General features: G+C 49.7%; 10 protein-coding genes across 10 annotated transcripts; 5 read left to right on the forward strand and 5 right to left on the reverse strand.

Annotated features, from left to right (window-relative positions):
- Positions 1–485: 485 nt before the first annotated feature.
- L199_004819 (uncharacterized protein) lies at positions 486–2,803 on the reverse strand (the record flags this gene model as incomplete). The annotated part of the gene is made up of 10 exons (XM_064890540.1): positions 486–527; positions 681–850; positions 920–1,037; positions 1,149–1,236; positions 1,356–1,449; positions 1,528–1,568; positions 1,703–1,925; positions 2,074–2,225; positions 2,326–2,603; positions 2,675–2,803. The coding sequence occupies 10 exons, from the start codon at positions 2,801–2,803 to the stop codon at positions 486–488; spliced, it is 1,335 nt and encodes a 444-aa protein (XP_064746612.1).
- Positions 2,804–3,510: 707 nt separating this feature from the next.
- Positions 3,511–6,863, reverse strand: L199_004820 (uncharacterized protein; the record flags this gene model as incomplete). Its single annotated transcript, XM_064890541.1, has 6 exons — positions 3,511–4,752; positions 4,817–5,135; positions 5,191–5,273; positions 5,328–5,487; positions 5,560–5,696; positions 5,790–6,863. 6 exons carry the CDS (start codon positions 6,861–6,863, stop codon positions 3,511–3,513), a joined length of 3,015 nt encoding a protein of 1,004 aa, XP_064746613.1.
- A 751-nt stretch (positions 6,864–7,614) lies between these two features.
- On the reverse strand, positions 7,615–9,683 carry L199_004821 (uncharacterized protein; the record flags this gene model as incomplete). Its single annotated transcript, XM_064890542.1, has 10 exons — positions 7,615–7,750; positions 7,852–8,095; positions 8,162–8,322; positions 8,383–8,482; positions 8,548–8,563; positions 8,615–8,698; positions 8,755–8,851; positions 8,921–8,991; positions 9,104–9,295; positions 9,357–9,683. The coding sequence occupies 10 exons, from the start codon at positions 9,681–9,683 to the stop codon at positions 7,615–7,617; spliced, it is 1,428 nt and encodes a 475-aa protein (XP_064746614.1).
- Positions 9,684–10,636: 953 nt separating this feature from the next.
- Positions 10,637–12,990, forward strand: L199_004822 (uncharacterized protein; the record flags this gene model as incomplete). The annotated part of the gene is made up of 12 exons (XM_064890543.1): positions 10,637–10,789; positions 10,891–10,949; positions 11,029–11,123; positions 11,201–11,283; positions 11,350–11,467; positions 11,532–11,628; positions 11,693–11,883; positions 11,971–12,129; positions 12,198–12,371; positions 12,445–12,650; positions 12,719–12,890; positions 12,962–12,990. 12 exons carry the CDS (start codon positions 10,637–10,639, stop codon positions 12,988–12,990), a joined length of 1,536 nt encoding a protein of 511 aa, XP_064746615.1.
- A 1,858-nt stretch (positions 12,991–14,848) lies between these two features.
- L199_004823 (uncharacterized protein) lies at positions 14,849–16,781 on the forward strand (the record flags this gene model as incomplete). Its single annotated transcript, XM_064890544.1, has 6 exons — positions 14,849–15,025; positions 15,096–15,419; positions 15,477–15,567; positions 15,617–15,903; positions 15,975–16,478; positions 16,530–16,781. 6 exons carry the CDS (start codon positions 14,849–14,851, stop codon positions 16,779–16,781), a joined length of 1,635 nt encoding a protein of 544 aa, XP_064746616.1.
- Positions 16,782–17,664: 883 nt separating this feature from the next.
- Positions 17,665–19,345, forward strand: L199_004824 (uncharacterized protein; the record flags this gene model as incomplete). Its single annotated transcript, XM_064890545.1, has 6 exons — positions 17,665–17,839; positions 17,888–18,216; positions 18,267–18,655; positions 18,704–18,928; positions 18,978–19,115; positions 19,171–19,345. The coding sequence occupies 6 exons, from the start codon at positions 17,665–17,667 to the stop codon at positions 19,343–19,345; spliced, it is 1,431 nt and encodes a 476-aa protein (XP_064746617.1).
- Positions 19,346–19,390: 45 nt separating this feature from the next.
- Positions 19,391–20,684, reverse strand: L199_004825 (protein transporter SEC13; the record flags this gene model as incomplete). Its single annotated transcript, XM_064890546.1, has 7 exons — positions 19,391–19,624; positions 19,680–19,984; positions 20,032–20,121; positions 20,180–20,286; positions 20,408–20,526; positions 20,578–20,622; positions 20,682–20,684. 7 exons carry the CDS (start codon positions 20,682–20,684, stop codon positions 19,391–19,393), a joined length of 903 nt encoding a protein of 300 aa, XP_064746618.1.
- A 236-nt stretch (positions 20,685–20,920) lies between these two features.
- Positions 20,921–22,489, forward strand: L199_004826 (uncharacterized protein; the record flags this gene model as incomplete). Its single annotated transcript, XM_064890547.1, has 3 exons — positions 20,921–21,040; positions 21,434–22,126; positions 22,190–22,489. 3 exons carry the CDS (start codon positions 20,921–20,923, stop codon positions 22,487–22,489), a joined length of 1,113 nt encoding a protein of 370 aa, XP_064746619.1.
- Positions 22,490–22,529: 40 nt separating this feature from the next.
- Positions 22,530–24,530, reverse strand: L199_004827 (uncharacterized protein; the record flags this gene model as incomplete). Its single annotated transcript, XM_064890548.1, has 9 exons — positions 22,530–22,607; positions 22,651–22,878; positions 22,929–23,074; positions 23,192–23,364; positions 23,544–23,752; positions 23,803–23,942; positions 24,038–24,251; positions 24,416–24,424; positions 24,477–24,530. 9 exons carry the CDS (start codon positions 24,528–24,530, stop codon positions 22,530–22,532), a joined length of 1,251 nt encoding a protein of 416 aa, XP_064746620.1.
- A 361-nt stretch (positions 24,531–24,891) lies between these two features.
- L199_004828 (uncharacterized protein) lies at positions 24,892–27,644 on the forward strand (the record flags this gene model as incomplete). The annotated part of the gene is made up of 11 exons (XM_064890549.1): positions 24,892–24,941; positions 24,993–25,554; positions 25,694–25,754; positions 25,805–26,086; positions 26,140–26,146; positions 26,191–26,448; positions 26,492–26,683; positions 26,741–27,019; positions 27,063–27,192; positions 27,235–27,576; positions 27,624–27,644. The coding sequence occupies 11 exons, from the start codon at positions 24,892–24,894 to the stop codon at positions 27,642–27,644; spliced, it is 2,184 nt and encodes a 727-aa protein (XP_064746621.1).
- Positions 27,645–27,721: the final 77 nt, after the last annotated feature.

The following is a 27,721-nucleotide window of genomic DNA, read 5'->3' on the forward strand; positions in this document are numbered from 1 at the left end:
ATGGGCCGGTGTTATCGATGCAGCGAGGAGGTGAGAATCGGACAGAAATCGGATAGAATAGCGATGCGTTGGTGAGAAGAGCTGTCTGTCCACTTGATGAGAGATCACGGAAAATTTAACGTTGTTTTGTATTCTCTTTGAAATGTCACTATCCATGAATCTATAACTCAATTGTCCGCACGTCTCAATTAAGCGCCAAGACGTGTGAAGTATCGGCTTGATCTGAAAGCAAGATACATGAAGAATCTGTTCACTCGAAAGAGGCGACCTGTTGGACCACAGTACAGTGTACTGTACAGTGTCTATATCTCGATTCATGAACCATATCTAAGGGGAATTGAATGACTTTGAAGATTAAGCTCTTATCCCATGTGTGGTGCATCTCATGGCAAACTGACTACTGAACAGAAATGATTATGGATTTGCGGATGACTTAGCAATCATGATTTCCAGTCTTGATTATCATTACAATGCGTAACTACCTTTCAGTTCAACCTCTTTTGATCACGTTCGAAATCTTGTCGAACCTATTTCCATTGATCAGATTTGACCCGACCGTAAAGGTTTTTCTGTCAGCCTCCTGTACTTTTGTCTTTCCCCCAAAATACCATGTATGACAAACACATGGGTAGGAGGGCCAGAAGAAAATCCGATAGATTTGTCAGTTTACGAGAGCGTACCTGTTTAGCGAAACCATCATCCGTCAAGAACCTCAAACCTACGCATGCCATACCCGTACTGGCCTTCCAAGTCTCCTCATGGCCTTCATCGCTACCTGCCACAGCCGTGAATTCAGCAGTATGGTTGGCGCCATTGGGAACAGTAGGGATACCGAACATGGGATGACAAGCTGGAATCGACAGACCGACATCAGCGTCTTCTCTGAAATTGAAGCCAATCTTGTAAATCGGGGACGTACCAGGCAACTCATATGTCACATTACCGAAATCGGTACTGGCATAAATCATATTTTCCTCATCATTCCCGACCGCAATTGTGATTCCGTAGAGTTCAGACATGGTCGAAGCATATTCTTGCTGGGTGGAAGAGCAACAGAATCAGCTTGCAATCCGACGACATCTGTTTCCTTCCCCTACAGAGATACCTGATGCGCTCGATCCAACAGATAAGAGCAGAACAGGACTCACAGCAAGAGCCTCAACGTTGATCAGCTCCTTATACAGACCGAGACCTTGTTGGATCTTGAATGCACACCCTGAAGCTTTGGCGCCTGCTCTGCGAAACGGTATCACTCCGTCAGCAGAAGCTGCATGAAAGATAATACATGCCATGGACGGAAGAGACAGGAGGCGCGATTGGGGGAAAGGGAAACTAGATCAGAAAGCACAGCTCACTCTATACAGGCAGTTATTTTCTTCAACGTCTCTTCCACCTGGGCGGAAGTCTGTGCTCGGACAGAGTATTTCATCTGAGTATGCTCGGGGATGACTATGTGCGATGGACTGCTGAGTCAGAAACTCAGTAGCCAAGCGAGGTCGAGATGACGAAGAATAAGGTGATGCTCACTGTTGGGTGCATCACCGCCTTTGGCGATGATTCCGTGAACTCTACGATTCAAAGACGCACAAGTCTCAGCTGTTCGTTCGAGCTGCGGAACTCTTCTTCCGTCGACACCGCCTCCTTTCCCTTGCCGCCGCCCCTGAAATGGGGATGATGGGGAAGGTGAACTCCAAAAACTCACCGTATACCAGGTTTCAACTGCTGCCTCAGATTCGAGATAGCCGTATAAGTCGAAACAGCGGCGTCAAGAGCGTTGATCCCCTCCCAAGGGGCCGAAGCTGCATGAGCTGGGTGACCGTAGAAGTCTACTTCGAGCGGTGTTACTGCTAATGTCGGACCGACTTGGCCAGTTTTGGAAGGACCACGACCGGGGTGGATCATCATACATGCTCCAAGGCCCTTGTCTATAACGTTGACTAGGTCAGCCAATTGAAAGTGTGAAAGACGTGATCCCAGGCGCCCGGCATTGGAGGACTTTGCTGGCTTGATGAAAGGCGGGGAGAGAGGCAGCCCTAAGTTACCAGAATATAAAGAAGATTCGTCGCGACTCACAAGCACCAGCATCTAGCAGCTTGACCTTCCCACCCCCACCTTCTTCAGCAGGCGTACCTATCAACACAACCTTGCCCGGTATGTCGTGTTTCTTCATAGCCTCTCGCAGGGAGAGTAAGGCGGCCACTCCAGAGACAGCTATCAGGTTGTGCCTGACACACCACATTTCATACCAAAGTTAGCCACAAACAAAGTTCTGCTCCACACGTTATCGTCGCTGCTGATAGCATCACTATGAGACTTGAAACTCACCCACAAGCATGACCAATTCCAGGTAGGGCATCATACTCCGAATTATACCCAAACGTCCTCCCTTCTCCCTCCTTTCCATGCGTATACGAGACTTTGAAAGCGGTGGGAATATCTGGGTAGTTTTCTACCTCGAAACCCTCTTCTTTCAAGAAGTCTGTGAGACGAGCATGCGCTTTGAACTCTGCATATTTGAGCTCGGGATTGGAGTGTATGTAGAGTGATAGTTCTTTGAGTGTGGGTTGTAGGGATGTGATTGTATTTTGGACCGTTTTCCTGGCCTGTTCAGGAAGTGTAAATTCAGCTTTCGTGTGACAAACCCTTCTGGAAAAAGCACCTTTCGTGAACGCACCTCTGAATCTGGGATGAGTTGACGGGGAGCTGCTTTCGCTCCATTGGCTACGGGTGCAGTCGCTCCTTGTTGACCGTGACTACAAAGGCATCCCGAATGAGGAGTTGGCTCAGATCGGACAGCCGTCATTTCATGAAAAGTTTTCCCAGCTGAGAATGGTAGTCTGGACAAAAGTTTAGGCAGTGAGCGACACGAACCGAGCTCACAGTGAGGTTCACGTGAAATAGAAAGAATAACATCGTTGCACCTTCAAGCCAGTCAAATAACGTTTCTCTTCTCCCATAGAAGAGGTCATTACTGTACTCGGTCGTACCCAGCAGCATGTAATCTCGACTGGGCCTTGAGAATAGATAACGACACACTGCGCGTGCACAGTGAGCTAGGAAAACCAAGGTCCGAGGTCAGTCGGTTACGGCCGAGAACGGTCATTGGATAGGCCGAACCCCTTTCCTTGTGCAGAACAGGTCCCAGTGCTGCTGCACCAAGTCCAGATCCTGTATGGATCAATACCCGGCTCCTATCTCATTTCTGAACAGGTGAGACCTACAACGGCCTGTCTTTACGCTTATCAACGGCGGATCTTGGTTAACACGCAAACAGCCAAATAGGAAAAAGCAGAATATCCCAACTGGCGTGCTCCCCGATTGGCTGGACACCCAATCTTCCAATCAACCAAGTGCCCCATTTCTTAGCATTGCAAGAACAACCTACTTCTCATGCGGAAGATTTGTTACAACAAGTAAATGAACCTAGAAGCCTGCTACAACTGACTTAGACAGACCTCCTACTGTATGCCAGAGTTAACCCATACCATTCTCGTAAGGTACAGATCAAGCTCAACTCCTCTGTCCACCAGTACTGCCCATGAAATCAAATTCGCTAAACAGTACGGTCGCAGTCCCAGAGCTGTTCCCTCCACCGCTCCACTGATTGGGTGCCATTACACTCGCACCACCACCACCTTCCCCACCACCGTACAAACCGCCTCCAGCTTGAGTTATCCACACATCATTGCTTGCACCAGTCGCTGGATTTCCATATCCATATGCATCACCTCCTCCTCCACTAGTGCCTCCGTTACTTCCAAACATACCACCACCGTTGCCAGCTTCACTTGCCACGGCAGTTCCTCCCGATGGCTGTTGAACATCATTCAAGCCTGACCAGAAAGAGTCGACGTCAATGCCTGTGCCATTGAAAAAGGCTTGAAGTAAATTGCCGGCATCGAAGGTGTTGCTTATCCCTATAGTGTTTGTCGTGTTGTCCGTGAAATCGAAAGAGGCAGAATCGAGACATTGACTGAAGTCCTGAGTGTGGATCGGCAATTCCACCGCTGTGACGGTCGAGGAAGAAGCGTCAAGTCGAGGAGGGGGATTGGAAGGTGCACGTGTTTGACTGGTTGGTGAGATGTGGAATTCGTTTGCTTGAGAAGCAGGAGGCGAGACTATCGGACTGGTAGGGCTAGTCCAAGAGATGGCTTGAGCGTTTGCACCCACGTAATCGCCCCTCTCCCTCCTCGCTATCGCTGCTTTGAGTAGAGGTCCACCCCGTGCGTGCAGCCCTTCATCAGGCAGTACTCTCCTGATGACAGCGGGATCCGGTTCCAGGTTCGTTTCGCCCAGCGATACCGTTGAGCTGGGTTCGGAGACAGCATCGACCTCGTCCAGCAGCTGACGTAGGCGTCGTGTGCCTGGCCAGACTTGATCGAGTTCAGCCAAACTTCGACGACAGGCATTGATGTCGTTGGCGATGTGTCCGGGTGGCAGATTATAGGGAGAGATTAGACGTTTCTTGCAGATAAGGAGGATGATACCCGATGACCAGAGATACTGGCACATGATGGACAGATGGTGAGAAGGTGGGATCAGTACTCCTCGATTGGCTACAACTCGGATCATTGAGAGCGCAGTGTCCACACATTTGGACAATGCGTCGGTGTTTAGATCCGGGGACGAGGTGTTTGCCGAGAAGATGAAGTGACGGTGCAGGGTGATCTGGATAGTGAAGAAGGTGTTTGACAATACTGCTGACATCTGTTGAACAGCTTTGGATGGGGAAGCGTCCTTATACTTGGCGGGCTATGGCCATTAAGCATCGGCAAGGGCGTGACTTGGAAGACAAAGCAGGTTAAAGTAGACTCACCAGATCATGCGAGAACCAGTCTTCGAGGGATTTATCGAGCGTTTTCACGGCCTTCTCAACCGAATCGTCCTCACTTGAATCGGGTAGCTTTTTCCTCAACAACAGATGCGCAACCTGACCTGCAATTTTGCAAAGCTTGGTCAAAGCCACGAACCCAGACATCGTACAGTTGTCTGGTTCATCCCCCATCGCATCGAGATCCGCAGCCGAGTCTTGCTGCAACTCTCTCATTTGAAGATCGCTCAGGCAAGCCGGGTATCGAGCATCAATATCGATGTCTTCTACCCCTGGAGGTCGGCCCAGACATAACGACAGTAGTCTGTTCGTCATCAGTATAGTCGTCTTTGTGGTCTCAGAGTATTGATAACACTCACCTTTCCAACCCGTATATAGTCCACCATAGACTGCTTCCCGCTTGCCTGTTGTGAGCTGTAGCTTCTTTCCGATGGTAACGTGTCTAACCCTAGGATCAGCGAGCTCTAAGAGAGACCAATTATGATCACAGACTTACATGCAATCCCATATCCAAAGCGAACCGCATGGCTTGACCTGCCAGGAGCCAAGCACGAGGCATTTGATTGACGCTAGCCTGATACGCTGCCAGCAGAGTCAAACATTGAACCTGAAAGTGGTCAACATCTCGACAGCTGAGATAGTGCAGTGTTTCCGCTCTTCATAAAATCGTTATTTCAGCTTGTCTTCTCTGGGCAATCGGAGATATTTAGTATCGAGATCGAACTCACATTTCGTACCACACTAATCCTGCGTCAGGCTTCACGGCGTGTTTTCCAGATGGATCATGCCTAGCCTGCTCCCATACACCCGTATTCACCAAAGCCCTCTCCCCCAAGGCAAATATTGCGAATATCAACGCCCAGAACTACGTTGGGTATGAGGAAAGTCAGCGTATATACCTAGCCCTGTAGCGTTGGACAGTTGGGATAGACCGGAAACGGAAGATGTGAAGATTTACAGCTTCTGCAGATGCAAAGTCGTGTTGTTTCCTCCTTATGACTAATGCCTCATATAACTCTCTCAGACGATGTTCCGGGACCGCAGGTAGAATAGGATGAACTTGGGTATAATATGCGTCTATCATCGCTCTCTCGTGTTCTTCCGATGGGAAAACCAGCTGGTCCAGAGACGGCCACATACGCCTCAATACTCCACCAGATTCTGGCGAAGCAGCAGAAGCGTGTAGGCGCCATTGATCGGTTGGGAAGCTGGGAGTTGGGGAGAATCGACGCGAAGCCGAGGAAGATGAGGAGGATGAGAGCATATGGGCTGTAGGTGTCGAGTGAATGTAGGTGTCGAGGATGGAAAAGGTGTTGTATCCGCCTATCCATCGTGGTTTGCCGTTGTCGTCATAGGTGTATCGGCCGTATTTCAACGAGCCAGCAGTTGACGGGCGGTCACGGTCACGGTTGGCAGGGAGGGGACGCGGATGAGTAGACACGGTAGTGGATGAGGATGAGGGATCGCTAGGATGTATCTGGCTTTGCATTGGCCGCGAGCCTGAAAGGGTCGAGTTGACCAAGGCAAACTGATCACCTCGATCACTGACCTCGGCCATCTCGTCCACCTGCCTCACATATGTCTCTTCAGGGGACGGATTCGCAATTTTTCTGTCCTTCTCCACAGCCTCAAAGACCGGTAACATCCTCTTCACCATGGACTCCAAAGCCTCCATCCTAGCTTCCAAGCCTGAAACATACTGTCTCGAGAACGCTGCCCTATCCTTAGAAGGTGGGTAGAAACATCCTTCTCCATTCCCATTTCCAGCTTTTATACATTGTTTGCAAGGTCCAGGAGGTTCCAAAGGATCAGAGGCAGACCAGGTAGGTAGACATTTGACTTTTCTAGATCGACACGATTTACAGGCTATTGATACGCGGTTCTTGACGACATCGAATGAAGGTGTTATTTGTCCAGTGAAGGTGGTAGATTCTATGTCGATGATGTTCTCTATCAGAGGCTGTTTGGAGCGTTTTCTCCTCTTGCTACCCTCAGGCGACGCAAAGTCGGAAGAGCCAGAAGGAAGATCCATCTGGATACCGTCAATCATGAGCCGCAAGCTAGGACAAGATGAAGTGACAAAAGTTGAGAAAGATAAAGAACACCAAAATCGGACGGTAGATGACAAAGTTCAAAGTTCGGGACTTGGCACGCGCTTTGAATCAAGCAGGGGAGAGTGGGTGGCAGATAATAGGGTATCGTTTATAGAGTATTTTTGACTCCCGGCGTGCTGTATACGGTATACATCCCACCATGGAGAATTTGAATACCTTGGGAAATTAATCATAGGTATAGAAGTCCCATATATATGCCGTATACAGGTGATTTATATAGATCCAATCCTATGCACCGAAAACAGGCAAAGTCACCTCAAACGGAAATCTTTTGCTCCCATCGCAAGGCGAGAACAACCCCATTTGTAACATGACACTGGTGACAGAAGTGCGCCTTAGGCTTCTAGAACCCGTTGATTTTCATGGCGTCTGCTCTATAGTCTGGTTGGCGATGGCACAACGACTATGGCCAGACTCAACGCGACACGCAGTTCTTCGGTTTGCGTCCACCGGACGACTGGGATGATAAGGAAGACACAGTACGACAGCGCAATGCATTAATGACATGACAGACTTCCGTGCACAGTGTATCGCAAACCCAATGCTGCCCCCAAGTTCACTTGCATGCAATACACCTTACAAACCACCAAATGACCTGCTTTCAGCTATGCCTTGTGAGCCGGATTCGCACAAGCGAAGTCGTTTGGTCGTTTACCCCTTGATGGTCGTTTACCCCTTGACGGCATGTCTGAAGATCCTCCCAAGCATGAACGCTGAGTCTTTCGGGTACCGCTTACATCCATCCTCGCGATCAACGACCGTCAGACCAAAACGTGGTCTCCAACCTCTGGTCCATTCCAGATTGCTGATCGAACCCAAGATCAGGTCGCACAGAATAGAAGGAAGGATGACACGATCAACAGTAGTCCTCATAGATGCCATTGATGGGACTCAGTCGGAACTCACTCCAAGAACGACCACGCCATATAACCGCCAATCAAAATCCCATCGTCTCTAGCCGCCTCGATTAACTCTTTCAGATACCCTGCGTAATATGTTTGTCGCTTCACATCATTGATAGCTTCAGCTCGACTCATCAAATCCTCGCCTTCAATTGAAGTACCATTCTCAGTGATCATGATGGGTATATCACGGCCAACAGTGTAATTTGTGTGGATGTATTGAAGGAGTTTACGGAAGCCCCAGGGTACTACGATTTGCGAACAAGTCAGCCACATCTTGATGTATCGAGGAGAACGAGCAGGAGTCGGCTCACCATCGTGAGGATGTCCGTCTACCCCACGACTTCCTATCGGAACCCCATCTCTTTCGAACACTCTCTCCGCTCTTCCGGAAATCAAATCCATTCTGGTGCCTTCGCCTGGCGGATGTCGTCTTCCAGTCGCATAGGAGGACCCGTAATGATTTAGGCCAAAACTATCCACCAAGAGTTAACTTTCTAAATTGGGGGGACTCGCTAGTATGGGAGCTACGCACAAGTCTGAGGAATCTCGGACGATGTTCCACTCGTCCTCGGTAAGCTTGGGTGTCAGATCTCCATAGTCCTCCAGCACAGATTGAGGGAATCGCCCGTGGACTGGTGGTCGTCACCGCTTATCAGTATTGAGCAGTCTCGCTATAACAGCCACCGTAGGGACTCACAGATCGGACCTGCAAACTGTTTACAGTAAGCTCTTTAAACCTTGCTGCTCGGTAAAACTGAACGTACCAGGCCACAAACACTTTCCAACGTGAATTCCGCCATCTTTTTCGCTTCCGTACTGTCGTCAAAAGGTTCTACCCAGTCGATGTCCTAAAAAAGTCCAAATCAGAAAGTTCCCGATCGTTCTGCGAATGCATGTAGCTCACGAGGGTAATTCCGATTTTCCCTCTCTGCGTTGGCTGGAAGACATTCCTATATAGCTTCACGACTTTGGCATGGCAGAGGAGTAGACTTTCTGTGAACCTAAATGACCGTTTCAGCCTTCCTACCATACCAGTATGCGAGTGTGTCTTTTGAGATCTTCCGACTAACCTGGGTATATCTGTGTCCGGATTCCAACGACCGTCAAATATGTGAGAGGCTCCGGAAAAGATGATATGAGGCTAATGGTGGCGGTAATTAAATCAACTCAGTTCATCACCCTCGTTTATGGTCTAAAATATAGTGGTCGTCCAAATCTCAACTGGGGTTCAGGGAGGGATTCCGGGGGCTTACCTCATTAATGGTAATCCAGTCCTTGACCCTATCCCCAAACGTCTCAAATAACAGGCGAGCATATCTCACGAAGTCTCGAGACATCGCATCTTTATCGTAGAATCCGCCGTATTTTTGAAATAATGGGAGGGGCAGGTCCCAGTGATAAATCGTTACTACTGGTGTGATTCCCGCTTCCAAAAGGGCGTCAATCTAAAGATTGACCGATAGCGTGAGCTTACAGGTCGAGCTCTACAGATTAGTGAGGCCATACCAGGTTTGAATAGTAGGCTAACCCAGCCTCGTTCACTGGATCCTCCGCGCCCCCTGAAGGTATCACCCTTGGCCAGCTGACCGAGAACCTATAGCAGTTCACTCCGTATTTTTTCAATAGTTGGACATCTTCTTTCCAGAGATGATATGAGTCACAAGCGACCTCCCCGTTCTCCCTGTGCTGCCATAGATGATCGTAAACACTGGGTCCTTTGCCATTGGCATTCCATCCTCCTTCTATTTGATAGCTTGCCGAAGCAACTCCCCATAAGAAGTCGGGCGGTAGAACATTACGAAAGGAGGGGTCCTGAGTGATCACTGCTTCCATTTTGACAAGTGGCAACTGTAAAATGAAGGCGGAGAAGAATCGCGAATGTGAAAGATCCTATCAAGCTGCCGGTCTTTCAATACTAGCTAAATCTGGTCGTTGCTGCTACCCGAACTCCCACCGCGGTGTCGATGGGCTCGGTCCTTGGTCCTTCATGTTGTGCTGCGCAAATCTGGTTTTGGACAGTCATTGCCAACAAGGCTCTTCACCAAGGTCCGCATCCCAAGATGGTGGAGACGCACGAGGGGTCCTTGGTCCGAAATCACTCACTCCTAAACTTTTATTGGTTCAGCTTGATTCCCGAATATTCCTATCTTCTTGAAGACCATGTACTGCCAAGAAACTTTTCCCGCGCGAGATTTTTGCATCCAGAAACATTACTCGTATCAATCTGGCCACACCCAAGTTCAAAACCCTGAGAGCTCGACGAGTTTCAGGTTCCATCAGTGGGAGACACCGGCCGGTATGACACTGGGCCAGAGGATTCTGCTTTTTTAAGTTTGACTCGGCGAGGGTTTTGCCAAATGGAAGACCAAGGTCCGAGATGTCATTTATTGTGTTTCCGTCTTTTTCCTTTCCACAGACCAACATCGGGATCGACCTCCAACAAATTATGTACATTGCGCCTTATCTCAAAAGTGCTTATCTTTCTCTTCAACAAGCTTCCTCTTCCTTTCTCTTTCCTCAAAAAAAAGGCCGCTGGCTCGGTCCTTGGTATTAGATATGGTTATTGGTCATCCGTCTGCTACGCCCAGTCCGATAGACTCCATCTCAGCAAGGAGCCGGGTAGGTAGAAAAGCATCACGAACTTTGGAAGACAAAGATTCGAGGCCCCCATCAACGTTATTTGAATCGACATCTCTTGTCGACAATACTTACCAACATTCCCAGGGTCCATTGGTGCAAGCGAACCTGACTTCACCGAAGAAGACAAGATCAAATCGACTGATACAATGAGTCAAGACATCGGTGAGAAGACTACCGCCGTTGACGACGGGCCGATTTTGCACAAGGTCCTCGACGCAGAGGATCCTGCACTGGCACAAGCAGAGGACTTGGTCGCTGCCGAGACGCAGTACACCAAGGCGGAATACGACCGACTCAAGGTAAGTCCGTCCATCCACGAGGGTGGTACATAGCTTTTCTGGAAGCGTGTCTCAGAAGATCAATCAAGCTGTCCCAATACTGATCACCGCCCGTGATTTAGCGGAAATTCGAGTTTATTCTGCTACCGATAATGATGTTGGTGTATGGTTTGCAATATGCGTGAGCTCTTACCTCCTTCCATGGAATCGCAACGAATGGCTTTTCCTGAAATCCGTCGTTGACGAGGTATACCTCACAGCGACAAAGTATCCCTGTCTTCTGGTGTCGTCTTCGGTCTCAAGCCTGATACAGGCTTAACCACAAGCGAATACTCTCTGCTTACAGTTTGGTTCTGTAAGTCAATCAGCGGAACATATGGTGCCTCGTTGCCGTCCCGAAGTGTTCACTTCACTAACATCTCCATATGTTAGATGTTGCCTACCTTGTCGGTCAAATCCCTATGATGTACATCCTTCAACGAGTACCCCTTGGTAAAGGTCTCGGCGTGGCGATTGTAAGTCGGCTCCTGATACTATCAGTCATACACTGCCTTTTTTCAATACTGATAACGTGAGAACAGGTCCTGTGGGGTATTGCCGTCATCTGTCTCGGCGCATGTAACAACTACGCCCAGTTGTCGGGAGTAAGGATCGTTCTAGGATGGTTCGAATGCTGCATCACGCCTGGTTTCCTTCTCAGTATGTTTGAATTCAGGCATTCGACAGTGATATGGAGCTGACAAAAAAGCTTTATTGCCGTCAGTCACCATCTCCTGGTGGAAGCGACAAGAAGCTACCCTTCGAAGTTCCATGTTCTTCGCAATGAACTCTTTCCTTGGTGGTGTCTTTGCTGTCATCATGTATGTCCAATTTCCTGTATATCGTCCGACAATCTCAGCTGATGATGTTGGTTAATAATCTCAGTTACGCTCTTGCGAGGCATTCTCAATTACACGGCGGTGTTGCTGGCTGGAGAGCTATCAACTTCTTCCTCGGGTCTCTTACCGTCTTTGCCGGCATTCTCACCTTCATCTTCGTTGGTGTTCCCGACGAAGTTTGGTGGCTCAACAAGGAGAAGAAGAAGATGGTTCGTGCTCGTATCGTTGGGAACGGAAGTACGTCGTTTCTTATGAGCCGGAATTTCCTCACGGCTTCACTGGCGACAGTGACATTGGCTGATGCGCCTTCAATCTCAACTGTAGCCGGTGGAGGAGAGAGCCATCCCTGGAAGTGGTCTCAAGTGAGGGAATGTTTCCGTGATCCTCAGTGGTATTTTATGATCGTCTACCAGCTCCTCTCGACGATCCCCAACGGCGCCCTGGGAACATTCAGTGTCTTGGTTTACCAATCTTTTGGCTTCAGTGAGTTTCAGAAGGTACCATTGCATGCCCAAAATCATCCTGGCACGCTGACCTAATCCCTGTTACAGCCGCTCTTCAGTCCATTCTATATCAGCTTCCTGCGAATGCGATCGGGTTTGTAGTTATCATCTCATCTGCCCTTCTCGTCAACAAGTACCCTCGTGCTCGATACCCCATCGCCTTACTGTGGATCACAGTTGAGATGATTGTCTTCCTGTATATTGGTCTCGGCAAAGGAAGCAGTAAGTCCGATTTGCCTTCCCAGCGAAGCTCGTCAGACTGCATAGCTGATAAACTCTCGGTTGCCGCTTGTAGAATGGGGCAATTGGGCTTGTTTCTCATTCAACGGGGTAGTGGCATGTGCCAATTTCTTGCTCTGGCCGCTCATGTCCATCAACTCTGCTGGACGTACCAAGAAGAGTTTCATGAGCGCTTGTACGTTCATCACGTACTGCGTGGGCAACATGATTGGTTCTCAAACTTTCCGACCGAATGATGCTCCTCGATACCTTCATGGCCTTGTAAGTATTACGCTTGGCGCCTCTCTTTGTTCGGACATCCTACAGATAGCTAACGCCACCTTGTACAGATGGCAAGTGCCATTCTTATGGCGGCTGAACTCGTTTGGCTGTGTGTCTGGTGGTACTACTACAGGTGGACTAATAAGAAGAGGGATGCCGCTGCTGCTGCTGCCGGGCTGACGCAAGAGGAGATCGATCATGCCAATAGGCTGGCGGGAGAGACTGATCAGACGGACTTGCGTGAGTGCACTAGACCCGTTATCAGAGCTAGTAATACCGAAATGGTTCTGACGTTGACGGATTGTGAGCAGAAAATCCCCATTTCAGATACATGTACTAGATATCGTCTGGCGGAAGTTGTTTCGAGGAGCGGAGTATTTGGATTGACAGTCGTTCGATTTATGGTTAGGCGGGACAGGTGAAAAATGACAAGGCGGAGTGATGTCCAGCTTCAAGGAATGCAACAGTTGTTAGAGTACAGTAACCAGCAAGTCAAAGTAGACCAAAACGCCTTTTTGGTCAACATTCGTGATGAGAGGAACGCACCGTGGGCTGTCTTACAGCGTCTACTTCCTAAATAGGCGGGACAGAAAAGGTTTGCTGCGAACGGACACCTCTCTATGAATGGCTTGTATTCATATTTGTTGTGGACCATTATACTAATCGGCGTTCTGTATAAGGGCATGAACCCATTGAGCGTATGAAGATGTGCTGCCACACTAGCCTTCTCATTGACTGTATTATCCCTGTTGTAGCCCAGGTGTGCTCCCCCAGACCTGCTGCGAAGCGGTAAATGGCTCGGGTTGTCACGATAATCTAAGCAAGATGTCACAATGGCAAACGTAAGCAGTCGCCACCACTGAAACACAGAAGGGAACAATCGGAATCTCCGATAGAGACAGAATTCCGCTAGTTATATCGGCCACAAGACGTCCTGAGCCGTGGTCATCATGACATTTGATTCATGACGATGGCGTCGATAATGAGATCAATTGGATTTGGAAAATGTAAAGCCAAAACAAAGTGATACAGAATCCCTGGACACATACAGGTGCAAAACCCATTCTGGCAATTTGGTACTGAAAAAGGAAATCAGAAATTCTGATGAGACCATCCCGGAAAACCACAAAATCGAGCTGAACAGCCATTGACATTCTGGCTGAGGTGCCAAAGCCTTGGTAGTATCAATTGAAGAGCTCACGATGGCTTTAGATATTCGACGTGTCCTCAGACAACTTTCGCTCGGTTGTATTTTGATTCATTTGGGCTATTTTGATGGCACAGATGCTCCCGCTATTGAGAAAGCTTGTGCGGGTCGTGTCAAACTGTCTCACCTAGTGATAACCTGTTACGTGTTGTATACGGAACGTACCTCTATCCTGAGGTCTTGTAGGTCAAAAAGTCAAACCCCGGTTCTCGAGTGAATTGAAGCGTCTTTCGTTCCGATAGAGGATAGTTGCCGTTGGGATAGAAATTGCTTGATAGCAAGAACATATCAGAACCCCAACGCTGATTTGAACCTACAACCATATCGAGCCACAAGCACTATCGCAGCGAGAGTAGCATAATTACGAAGTGAAGTCACGATGGTTTGTTCTAGTCCATCAAGGATTTGGGTATGCTATAATGGGTGAGAGCACTGACCCTTGGCGATTAAGCCTGGAGCTGTAGCCACAAATTGTCCTTCCGAGATATTCCTAGCGGTTAGATTCGCCTTCAACTGCCTTTAAGACCCGAAAATCGATGAAAATTTGTCGGAGCCATTCGTGAGAAACAGATTCAAAGAACTTTTTGCAATAAGGCCGTGATTATCAATTTGTCGATCCCGGCGGTGTTTCCACCTCGGCGCTTCATGATCAGGCACACATACCTACCTGCCTTTGACAGTAAATATAAGAGATTCTAGGGATTGCATGCGTCGTAGTTTCTTGTCCCTGCTACCTTGTCGGTGTTACCTGGTTAGTCTTATCTTGCGGATTCTTATCTTGGCATTTATCAGATCTGGCCCAATGCTTTTGATCTCCTTCGGAAATGCATATTCCCGCAATTCCAGTCTGACAGACGCGTTTCATCACTGCCAAAGATGGTCGCCACAGATGTTTTCTGGTCCTAACACATATATACCGTAAACTTGGAGAACCTCTTCACACCTCTCTGCCTGGCTTAATCCCCTCAACACTTTGTAACAAACGAAGACAATGGCGGCGACCACTTTGACGGAAATACCAAACGATAGCTCGAAGGAGTTGGCGGCGTATGACGTGGCTGTTCAAGCGGTCGAAGTCCAAGACCCTCATCATGGCACCAAGAGAGGTCTGAAACCGAGGCATGTTCAAATGATGGCCATCTCAGGTGCGATTGGCACTGGCCTCTTCGTATGTGACAATAGTCATCGCTATCCGTATACTTACTTCACGTCATGCTGACCCAACAGTCCTGGATTAGCTTGGTACGGGCACGACGCTCGCCAAGTCTGGCCCCCTCAGCTTGTTCCTAGGTTACGTGGTGTACGCCGGGCTTTTCCTTGTCACCTATAATGCTATGGGCGAGATGGTGTGCTACATGCCCATCGACGGTTCCTTCATCCGCTTCGCAAACAAGTTCGTCGACGAGTCATTCTCCTTTGCATTTGGGTGGCTGTATATCTACAACGCTTCTGTTGTCGTCGCGGCGGAGCTTGTTGCCATTCCGGGGCTGATCAATTACTGGAACACGTCGATCAATAACGCGGTGTGGTGTGCCATTGGGCTCGCATCTTATATTGGTCTGGTGAGTAAATATTCCTGGCGGCGCACAGCATCTGATGACCAAATTGTACTTTTACAGAACGTCTGCGGCGTGCATATCTTTGGCGAGGGAGAATTCTTCCTTTCTTCTTTCAAGGTATTTCTGATCATTGGTCTCATCTTTTTCGCATGTAAGTAGGGTAATTTCTCTTGTCGTCGTGCTAGGCTGACACTCGTTAGTCATCACCATGTGCGGCGGCAATCCTACCCATGACGCTTTTGGTTTCCGCTATTGGGTCAACCCTGGTGCCATGAACCAGTACCTTGTAGAAGGATCGACGGGCCGCTTTCTCGGATTTTGGTCAGTGTTCACCAACGCCGCATATGCCTTTGGTGGTCCAGATTACATTGCTCTCGCTGCCGGTGAAGTCAAATCTCCCCGTAGGGTGCTTCCGTCCGTGTTCTCCCGGGTTCACTATCGAGTGACCCTGTTTTACGTCTTAGGTGTACTAGCCGTCGGCGTTCTTGTGAGTTGTTTTTCAACGAGTCAACGAGTGTGTAAGATCAAGCACCTTGCTCATCGATCGCTTTCTCGAAGAACCCTTACGACGATCCCGCCTTGACGTCCGCCGCTGCCGGCGGGGGATCCTCCCCCTTCGTTATTGCGGCTCACCGTATGGGTATTCCTATATTGCCTGACATCATCAACGCTATCATCATGACATCCGCTTGGTCCTGTGGTCTTGAAATCACCTTTGCGGCTTCGCGATCGATCTACGCCCAAGCTCTTGCTGGCCAAGGTCCGAAGTTTTTCGCGCGTACTTACAACGGCGTCCCAACTGCAGCTGTGTTGGTAGTCTGCGCGGTCGGTGCGCTGTGCTTTATGGCGACAAGCAATGATGCGTCTGTCGTATTCACTTGGATCACCAGTCTGGTTGGGTCTTGCACCTTTATCGTCATGGGCTTTTTCAACCTCACTTACCTTCGATTCCACTACGCCATGCGGGCCCAAGGGAAAAACAGATCTGACCTACCCTTCACACGACCATTCCAAGTCTATCTGTCTTGGGGAGCTATGTTTTTCTTCGCGATCCTGTTACTGGTGAGTTGAAAAGAATGGCAAATTATTCCTACTTTGCTGATATGACCGAAGACCAATGGATTCGCCGTCTTTATTGACGGTCATTGGTCCATACGAGACTTTATATTCGCGTATTTATCGATTCCTGCTTTTGTGGTCCCTTGGATCTGCCACAAGCTATACACCAGGCAATCCTGGAAGCTTGCCCCTCTGGCCGACATTGACCTGACTACAGGGATTGCCGAGATCGAGGCTTTAGCGGAGAACGAAGCCCCGTTGTCGAATACCAGACTAGCCCGCTTTGAGCGCTGGCTATGGGGATGAGGTTGTGACGACCATTCCCGTGTATTCCCTCCGAGGTAGATAGATGATAGGCTGAGATTGCGAGTGGTAGTCGACTCGACGTGTTTGTGATGTTTCACGAAGTATCGTACAGTCCCACGTAGACGATGCATAGCTTGGTGATGAAAGATCGCGTTGCTGTGATAATGTTAGGCGAATTTATGCCTAAAGCATCACTGCGATATGGCAAGCCGCTTGGATTGCAATTATTTGCATTTTCTATGGTCCAACCCATGGGTTTTTCCCCAGAAGACCGCGCTAATGACTTCATGCTACATCCCGAGAGTCATTAAAAAAATCGTATTCAAACAAGATACCCTCTTGACAAGTCACATACTGCAGCTATGCATGCAATATATACCTCTGTGTGGATATGGTTGGGGCCGCCCATGTAAACCGCTCATGTCTAGCCGTTGGGCTGCAAAAATATGATTTCGAGTTCTATCAGAGTATATTGGAAGGTTTTGTAATCTGCACATCCTGTATTACGAATGCTTGCTGATACCTCCAGGAAGCTCAGGGTCCCATTCAGGATAATCGAACGCGGACCGACCATTACAAACACTTTCTTATCATCCATAGTCTAACAATCATGAGATAAATGAATTTCCGACCAAACGGCTCCCCATAGGGATCTGGCTGAGGTGTCTGCCAGAACAATTCCACAACCACCATAATTATCCTGGCCATTTGGCGAACACGCTCTAAGCGGTGACAACCAGCAATCAGCCCTTTCCAGTTGATAGTCAGGTTGTCGGTAAATTCGCATAACAGGATTTCATGAATCATCAAAGGTGTGTGACCTGGAGTGTAAAAAATTCAGATTATTCTCATCTCTGATCTTTGCATACCCATCAGAAACGACATGGAAGATCGCATAGAACTGGACACCTGGACAGGGAGAACGAACCAACAGTCCGAAGGGATGGATAAGTACGTTCGTGGTCACAATCACAATGGGTCTTCCGACCGGGATGCAGAGGTTGAGAGCAGCAGCGTAAATAATGCATCTTTGGTTGTCGAGCAAGTAGCAGGACAAAGTGAGTGGTCGATCCCGAGGTGCAAATTCTCACGACATGTATAACTAGGCTTTGAGGCTTATCCGGATGGGGGTGCGGCCGCGTGGCTGCAAGTGCTCTACTGTTTCTGCATTTTCTTCACCACTCTGGGTGGTATCTATGCCTGGGGCATCTTTCAGGACGCTTTACATGCAGCTCAACTCGCCCCTACCTCTACTCTCGCCTTCATAGGGTCTACACAAGCCACGTTGGAGGCCCTATGTGCAATTCCCATCTCGGCGTTAGTGACCAGATATGGTAATAGGAATGTTGCAATAATAGGAGCGATTTTATCAGGTGTAGGACCCATCTTAGCGGGCTGGTGCACAAGATCTGTTGCGGGACTTCTAGTCACAGAGGTGAGACTTATCTTTTAGGGTCAGAATGAAGCTGACAGTGCGATATGCAGGGGTTCCTATTCGGTTTTGGTCAGGCTTTATGCTTTTTCTGTGCTGCAACCCTGCCATCGAGCTACTTTTCTCGCAGGAGGAATCTCGCTACAGGACTTGTGTACGCCGGGAGTGGAGTGGGCGGTGCGGCTCTTTCTCTATCAGCAGACGGTCTGATCAAGACTGTTGGACTTGCGTGGGCATTTCGCATCTTGGGAATCATCTTTCTGGCCATCAATCTGCCCTGTGCATTTCTGCTGAAACCCCGAGTGATCGTTTCACCAATCAACCCCATGACGAGAAAGAACGGAATGACATGGCGACGGCTTATAGATGTTAACTTGTTGAAAGATTTCCGATTTGTGCTTGTGCTGTTAGGGAGCGCGGTAGCTTTATTTCCCTTGTTCATGTGAGTGGTGTTGCGAAGAGGAAACTCTACTGATCTCAATCTGAACAGTCCCCCATTCTTCCTGCCCCTGTTTGCGACATCCATCGGGCTCAACTCTGGGGCCGCTTCGTTACTGCTCGCTGGCTTCAACCTAGCTTCTGCAACCGGTAGAATTGGATGGGGGTTCATGGCAGATAGATGGTTTGGGTCGTTGAATGCGTTGCTCTTGTGCCTTGCTGCGAATGCGACATCTACGTTAGTGATTTGGCCAATCGCTGGACGCGTGGAACCTCTGTGAGTATCAGAGATTTAGATGATTCAAGGGCGCTAATGTGCGATGAAGAGCTGTGTTTGCTGTCATCAATGGGTTTTGCGCAGGAGGTTTCTTCTCACTTATCCCTGGAGTAGTCTCATCGCTCTTCAGTGATAACGACCTGCCTGTGGCTTTCAGCATGATTGTGTCTTTATGGGCGCCAGGCTAGTGAGTGTATCTGGAAAAGGTATGAGGTACTCCAGGCTGACCTGATTGAACCTAGCTTCTTAGGCGCGCCCATCGCCGGGTATCTGTTGCAAGCGTTCGGAGGACCAGATTCTGGATATGAAGCTTTCAGACCTGCTATCTTTTATGCTGGAGGTTTGGGCTTGTTCAGCGCACTGATGGTGTTCGGTGTGAGAATGAAGGAAGGGGGCAGTTGGCGGCGAAGGGTATAGCGAATGATAATTTATCGATGCATGAAATTCATACACATGTATCACTTAGCTCGCAAAGTCAGAAACGCATTCCCATCCTTGACCAACGCCTTCCTTCCACAAGCTAACTTTGCCGTCACCACAGCTGACCGCTAATATGTTTCCTGCAAGGGACCAGCTGACTCTCCACACAGCATCGGGGAAATGAGGATCTTGCGAGGTTGGTAAGCTGGGCAACAAGGGTGTTGATGACCATGGTGAGGATGGTGAGGGTCGGGTATGTATGAGAACGGTGCGGTCCTGGGAGCGGTGTCAGCGGTTTATCACAAGCGTATGGCCCTGATACAGAACATACCTGAGATGCTGACGCAATATACATTCCTGGAAGGCCAATGTTCGGTGCCCAGGCGACATCTCTGACCCAGTCTTCATGTCCTTTGATGACTTCTTCTTCTACCCATTTCTTCGTATCTTCGTCATATCCCCAAATTCGAATCAGGTTGTCTGAACCGGCAGTTACGAATCGCTTTTGAGGGGAGATGGAAGATTGGCCTTGAGATGATCGACCGGGGGAGTTAGATACAACGCTTGGAGCCCAGGAGATAGCATTGGCACCAGTACCATGAGCGGGGAAAATGGAGACGTCGGTAGATCCGTCGTCTGAAAGGTGTCAACGATGATTAGGATAAGAAGAGGAGCGCACTCACTCTGGAAACTCAATACAGAAACTTTACCATCGCTCGATGCACATGCGAGTATGGGTCCAAGATCATAAGGAGCCCAGGCGATGGAATTCACTGGAAATTGGGGAAAGTCAGCATGGTCAAGAGTACAGCTAGCCAGCTGTGACCTCACCGCTTGCAGTGTGTAAGGTATGTTCTTTGATTCTTTCCCATCCATCCTGCAGCTCCCCTCCACTTCCCTTCCCTTGACCTGTTCCGACTTCTTTCCAGACGAACACTCTACCATCGTACGAGCATGAAGCGAGGAGGGATCCGAACGAGGGATGAGCCCATGCGAGCTGCCAGACGGGTGCTGTGTGACTAGAGATGTTAGCGATAGTAGACGAGAGGGTCAACTTACCCTTTCAATATCACTGGCTCTCCCTTGGCTTCTCCTTTGACCACGTTGAAGATACGGATGGTCTTATCGGACGAACAGGTTGCGAGTCGTTTCCCATAGTAGTCGAGTTGTGCATCGTGCTGAGTGGCTCAATCAGTGGAAGTTCTGGAGCAGAGGAAGGAAGTACTCACGATCATGTCCTCATGTTGGGTTTCCACTGGGACGGGCTTGGAAGCCTGTGCGGTGGACTGCGAGGGGTCAGCGGGGTCGCTGTTCGCTGGGTGATGCGACTTACCATGTTGTGTGTTGTATTGCTTTGTCAATGTCAATATACAGGTGTGAAAGTGAGGTTAAGTGTTATGATGGTGGTAATGGTGATGTAGCGTGGAACGTACAACGGGTGATCATGATGTGGCCGGCTTACGTAATAATGGCAGTGACTATCGGACGCGTACTTGCAAAATGAGAACTCGCAATGTTCAACATCAGCTGGCATATAACATATCATCCATATCATCCACCACTATTGATACCATGCGAACCATAGATCAGATCGCCAGAGCAGCCTATAGGGATCATGACCATCAAGGTGAAGATAGTCAGGTTGACAGATATGTGAGAGAAGTGGTCCAACGACTGGGAAACCCATCACAGGTGAGTTGCACCACAATCAAGCCATCGCTAAAGGTTGTAGATCCAACGCTTTACCAAATCAAGTCAACCCCTATCAGTCATCTCGTTCAGATGCTTGCTGCAGGATACTGGATATCCGATGGAGGTCTATCTTCCAGGCGATGTTGACACTGAAGGAGATGTCGATTGGAGCAAATTGAAGGAAAGATGGGTCGGGTGGGGTGTTGAGTGAGTGACAGTTGGCAAGGCATCGCTGACCATGCCTCAGGATACCAGGTGAACAGATATGGGCAAAGGGAAGTGATGATGAGCCAGGACCATCTCTGCCAGCTTCAGTGCATGCAAAATATCCATTACCCGGAGTCAATGGCAACTATCTCGGCGCATTGATCAAGGTGGGTTGAATGTAGATAGCCAGAGCTGATCCATCAGGTTTACGACGATGCAGCATTCAAACCCGCTTCGACTCACCATTTCATTGGTATCCTGTCGACTTCGCCACTCCCTTCCAACGAACCGGAGAGTGCCGAGCTCGTGCCGACAATCCATGTGCTGAAGACGGTAGACGAAGTGGAGCCTCAGCCTGTGAAGGATGTGAGAGACCAGCTGGTGGATTACCTTGCTACAGCATTCACTCCGCCAGATCGTGTAGCAGGGGAGTTCCTCCTGCTGCTGCTATTATCATCACCGACCTCCAGACCGATGTCCATGACGCCCCTGGGTACTTTGTCCGTCAACTTCAAGAGGAAGAACGAGGCAGCGACGGCGAGGTTTAACCAGGTGGTGAAATCTGTCGCACCGAAGGTCGTGCCTTTGCCCCTGTCAGTCTCGCTGCTTCATTCTCATCCCTTCTTCCCAAAATCTACAGACTCGTCATCTTTGGACGCAGGTCTTCTGCAGCTCTCCGAAGGAACCGTATTAGTGGTAGAGGAGGATGCTATGGGCAGTGGCGGTCAGTTGAACGAGAAAGCGGTGAAGAACCTCAAAGCGTTGGCGGAATGCATGACCGAGCAGAAAGTGAGGTACGAGTATCCGTATATGGAGGGGTTGAAGATGGAATGTGCGACAAGAGTAGCTGTGTTGAGTCAAGGGAAGAGTCTGCTGCCGGTGAGTAAATTGACAGGGCTGCAAGAGCTGACCTTGTAGGTGGACATCGATGTGCCGGTCAAGGGGACGGGAGAAGTGAATTCAGCAAGAGAAGATCTCTCAGCTCTTCGAAACTATCTCATCGAATTGTCTTCCCCAAGACATGCAGCTAAATTGGAGATCCCGGATGATGTCGCAGAACTCATACAGGACGCGTTTGTCAAGGGACGAAAGGAGAATGCTGAGAGTGCCGAGGGAACGTTGAAAAGAAGGATGAAGGTGGCCAGGCTTATGGCTTTGTCTTATCAGGATGCCCGACTGAGTAAAGAGGTTTGGGAAAAGGTCGTCGAGCTAGACGAGGAGCTAGTAGCTAGGAGTTTGTAGCAAACAGCATATATACATGAACACAATTTTATGAATACAATCAAGCATCTATGAGGTTTTCCTCTTTCTTCTCCTCGGGTTGTCGAGTGGTCTTTCGAGAGTAGAACTCTGCGAGAATCTGGAGTGACAGTCAGCAATGTCAGCGTTGAGCTTCGGCTCACCTTTGGGTTGATTCGGTTGAGGGATTCTTTGGGGAAGATTCGAAGAAGGTCCCAGGCAATGTCCAAAGATTCAAAGATGGTTCGAGCTTCGTAACTGCCTTGACCCACGAATTCCTTTTCGAATCGGTCAAGGAATTCAAGTGCGAGTTTGTCATCGGCTGAGAGAGCTTCTTCACCAACGACCGCTTTCATTGAAGCAGCGTCTTTACCAACGGCGTATTTGGCGTACTTGGGGAAGTGTCAGCGTGGGCTTAAGGTGAAGGGAGAAGCAGACCTACCAATTGATTGGACACATCTCCGTGATCCTTTCGGGTAAGCTTCTCACCGATAGCACTCTTCATCAATCGGGAGAGAGAAGGGAGCACGTTGATAGGAGGGTAAATTTGTCGATTGTGCAATTGTCGATCGACGAAGATTTGGCCCTCTGCATGTCAGCGAGAGTCACAAGGGGAAGGACTCACCAGTGATATATCCAGTTAAATCGGGAATCGGGTGGGTGATATCTGGATGTCAGCGGAGGTCGCTTTGTAATTCGACTCACCATCATTAGGCATGGTCAAGATGGGCACCTGAGTGATAGATCCGTTCCTGCCCTCGACTCGTCCAGCTCGTTCGTACAGCGTTGACAAATCGGTATAGAGATAACCAGGGTATCCTCGTCGACCGGGCACTTCTTCTCGAGCAGCAGATACCTCTCGAAGAGCATCGGCGTAACTAAGGGTTAGCGGGGGGTCATGACAGGTTTCACTCACCTGGACATATCCGTCATAACGACAAGCACGTGCTTCTCAAGTTGGTAGGCGAAGTATTCGGCGGTCGTCAAGGCGAGACGAGGGGTGATGATACGTTCGATGCTGGTATTGTTAGCGGGGTTTCGGAGTAGGTTGACTCACGTTGGATCGGAAGCAAGGTTGACGAAAAGGGTAGAGTTAGAGATAGATCCAGACTCCTCAAAGTCTTGCTTGAAGAAACGGGCGGTTTCCATGTTCACACCCATAGCCGCGAAGACGATGGAGAAGTTGTCTTCGTGACCATCGTGAACACCTTTAGTGGCTCCGGGACGTTTCACGAGACCAGCTTGTCGACAGATTTGCGCGGCGATCTGGAAGAGGATATGAGCGGGGTGAATCTAGGGGTTCAAGGTGAACATACCTCGTTATGGGGGAGACCAGCAGCAGAGAAGATGGGGATCTTTTGTCCTCGAGCGATAGAGTTCATCGTGTCGATGGTGGAGATACCCGTTTGGATCATCTCCTCGGGGTAGATACGGGAGTATGGGTTGATGGGGGAGCCTGCATGTCAGCGGATAACAGAGTCAAAGTTGACTTACCATTGATATCGAGGTAGTCCTCGGCCCATACTTTAGGTCCTTTGTCAATAGGGTTACCACTACCGTTGAACACTCTTCCCAACATATCTTCAGACACAGCGAGCTTCATGGATGAACCGGAGAAGGCGATTCTAGTAGCCGAGGTGTCGACTCCGGAGGTGCCTTCGAACACCTGTACGATGGCTTTCTTACCACTGACTTCGAGCACTTGACCCCCTCGAGTGGTTCCATCGGGCAGGGTGAGTTGGACGATTTCGTTGTAAGAGGGGAACTAGCGGGTTAGCGGGGTCACCTAGAGGGTGTGACTCACGGACACATTGTCGAGCACGACCAGAGGACTGACGTTAGCGGTGATCATTCGATATCTGAGACTTACCCATTCACCGCCGAAACGGTCCGGTAGTCCATCCGGGGGTCGACGGAATACTCCCTCACCGCGGCGGCCTGTGAGCGGGCAAGCGTTAGCGGGCGTATATGGGTCGGGGTAATGACTCACCGCGTTGATCTGGGCAAGCTGAGCGTCTGAGATTCGTGGGTCTGCGTTGACCATTGTGTGGGGTGGGGTGGGTCGGGTATGGTTATGGGGATGAGGAAAGGGAGATGGACGTTGAATTGAGATTGAGATAGTGAGTGATGACATGACAGATACAGTGGGTAGTAAGTGGCACCCAGGGAGGGTATATCCGGAAACCCCATTTAAATTTAACAATGATCACAGCAAGAGGAGCGGTGATCACCGAGATCTGATGTATCAGTTATATGTATTTGTGTGTATTGACACATGACACCGTGTGATGATGAACGATGTGCCTGGTGAGAGCGAGAGATGGATTGATGAGATGCACTGAAACACGGTACTCGAGTATTCTTGTCGATTTCATTCTCATGGTTATACCTCCCGAACACGAATCATGGACGCCCAGCTCAAGCCGGAGAAGATCAAGCGAGGCTACAGAGCCTGGTGAGTCACCCTAGATAGATCGTCGCTAATATATAGCCTCCACTGCCGTAGCAGGAAAGCGAAATGCGACTTGGGCGACATCGACGCACCCTCGTCCCCTCCCTGCTCCCGATGCAAGCGAGAGTCTCGTGAATGTGTGTTCGCTCCCTCTCGCCGTGGTGGGAACAATCGAAAGAGAGAGACCAAGGAGTCATCAGAAGAGCAATCCCTTTCGTACCCACCACACGCCTCGCCCACCCCCTCGCCCAAACGCCGTCGCCTTCACCTCAATCCTCCTCTTCACGACGCCGATCCAAGCAGCATAGTAGTCGCAGACATGCAGAACGAATCCGATGCTTTGCAGATACTCGCCCTAGCTAGCGGCCAAGCGGCAACCAAAGAGAGCATAGTCGGCGGTCGCGGTAAGCGAAATCAAGAAATCTACATGCACGAGAAGAGCGGCCAAGCGACCACCGTCAACAACATCTCCGACTTCAAACGATTCTACGAACGCAGAAAGAGTGATCAAGCTCCTGTATTAGAAGATTTTCCATTGATAAAACTTGGCGTGCTCTCCGCCGAACAGGCGATAAGACTGGTGGATCGATACTTCCGATATTACCATCATCTGACAGTGAGTACCCTTCGATCGTAGCTTCGCTAACGACCCAGCCGATATGCCCCTCCGCGGTGATACCCAAATGTAAAGACGATCTAGCGGCCTTCGCTCACAAAGAAAGATACACCATCACAACCTTCATCATCATTGCCAGTCGCTTAGACGAGACTCCAGGATCCCGAGAGATTCACGACAAGGCTTGGGCAATTATGAGAGTGAGTCTTACCAATACCAACCGAGCTAACCCTGCAGGGCTGGATCTCAGATGTTCAATCGCTTGGTGCTCCTCCCACCATCGGTCTCGTAGAATCTCTTCTCCTCCTAGCGGAAAACCTACCACGCAGTCCCCCTCTAGTCAGCCCTCTCGAGCTCAACGCCGCCGGTGCTCGGGAAGAGCCCCACGGGGACGAGAACCGCCAAGGTTGGCAACTGATCGGGCTCGCTGTGAGAAGTGCGTATGAGCTAGGTCTGGATAAAATGGCCTTGCGAATATTATCAGACTCGGAAAGGACTCTCGAGATAGAAAGGGCTCGAGTGGCTTGGACATGTAAGTCTGCGTGACAAAAAACACCGCTAACTTCTCAGATTGCTACCTCTCAGACCGACAGTACGTTTCATACCTCACTACGTTTGCTAATCTAGTTTCCTCAGCGTGTCAATCCGTCTCGGCAAAGGCTTCTGGGCCCGAGGCGCCGCGGTCTGCTTCCAAGGCTTCTCATCCTCGGCTCAGAGCGGCCCATCCGCGGGATTCGGCAACTTCCCCTTCCTCCGTGGGATTGCAGATGATCAGGAACACCCACAGGAAGATTACGGGAATCTGATCCAGGCTTACCTAGAATTAACCCAACTAATGAGCAATGCGCATGACACGCTGTATCCAAATGCAGCGAGAACGAGATCTCTTGTCATGTAAGTGAGCCCTCGTCACTTCAACCACTGACACCTCTCCCAGCCACGGCGAATACTTCAAGTACCTTGACGAAGTGAGTTTATACCCCGTCAACACCGCTGACCCCAGTTCGCTCGCTCCCTCGATGCATTCAAAATCCTCTGGGTCAAAAAACGGTGGAAGATGTTCCCTCTCACCGATATCATGTGGACAATGTTCTACTACACCCAGCTATACATCTGCGCCTTCAGCTTTGTAAGTCACCTCCTGCACATAACCCCGCTGACCCTCGCAGCAAGCGCACGTCGAAAGAGCAACGATCCGAGCCGAGGAAGAATATCGAACCAAAACCACCACTTCCCTCAAGCTCAGCCTTTTCCCCAGGGGCGCAGCGCAATCGCCAGACGCCCGATACATTTTCCACATGTGTGATGCAGCTCGAGAGATATTGACCATCTGTGTGGACAAGCTCTACCCTGGAGGGGCACTGCCTTACCTTCCCACCCGCCATGTGCTATGGTTCACCTACGCTGCGATCGTGCTTCTCAAAGCTCTTTATTCTGGAGCAATGCTTCGCGGGGATCACCAAAAGTGAGTCATACCTTTTGTGTCCCCCGCTAACCTTCAATGCCAGAACCTTCAACCTCATCGACAAGTTGTGCCACTGCCTCAGCCAAACATCCGTCGACCCCAACTACCCTGCTGTCAGGTATGGCCGTCAACTCGAAGCCCTGCGCAAGAAGCTCGCTGTGTTATCAGACGCGGTAAGTCGACAATCTGTACGAAACTCAGCTGATCATCTCCAGAACACCACACCCAGTACCTTGCCGGAATCACGGGTCAATCACGATTGGGATGGAAGCGAGTTATATAGAGATTCCACGTATCAGCCGATGCCACCGATGCACGATTGGGGTAATGCTCCCCCCACCAACACCGCTCCGTACGCCCAACAACCTATGTCTGACATTGGCTCCGGTTCATACCAAGGAGTCGAGGCTGGATTTGGCTTGGCATCGACGTATGGTCCTACGGATAACTTGTTTGGGTTTATATCAAATTGGCAAGGCGACGGCATGCCTCAGGCTGTGGGAGAGACAGGCGAAATGGATTTAGGAGATTTTTGGGTGCAAGTGGGCCCAGGAGAGGTGAGTTTGAATTCTATGCGAGTATCGCTTACGTATTTCAGGCTCAGGGCGGTTTCCCATTCCGTTGAGCGAAGGCGAGCGTCGAGGTTGCTTGATGCCATGTATGTCACAGGTTCCATAGCACGATTCATATTGTATATGTATA

This window comes from Kwoniella botswanensis, chromosome 1 (assembly GCF_036426115.1).
Source record: "Kwoniella botswanensis chromosome 1, complete sequence".
NCBI lineage: Eukaryota > Fungi > Basidiomycota > Tremellomycetes > Tremellales > Cryptococcaceae > Kwoniella > Kwoniella botswanensis.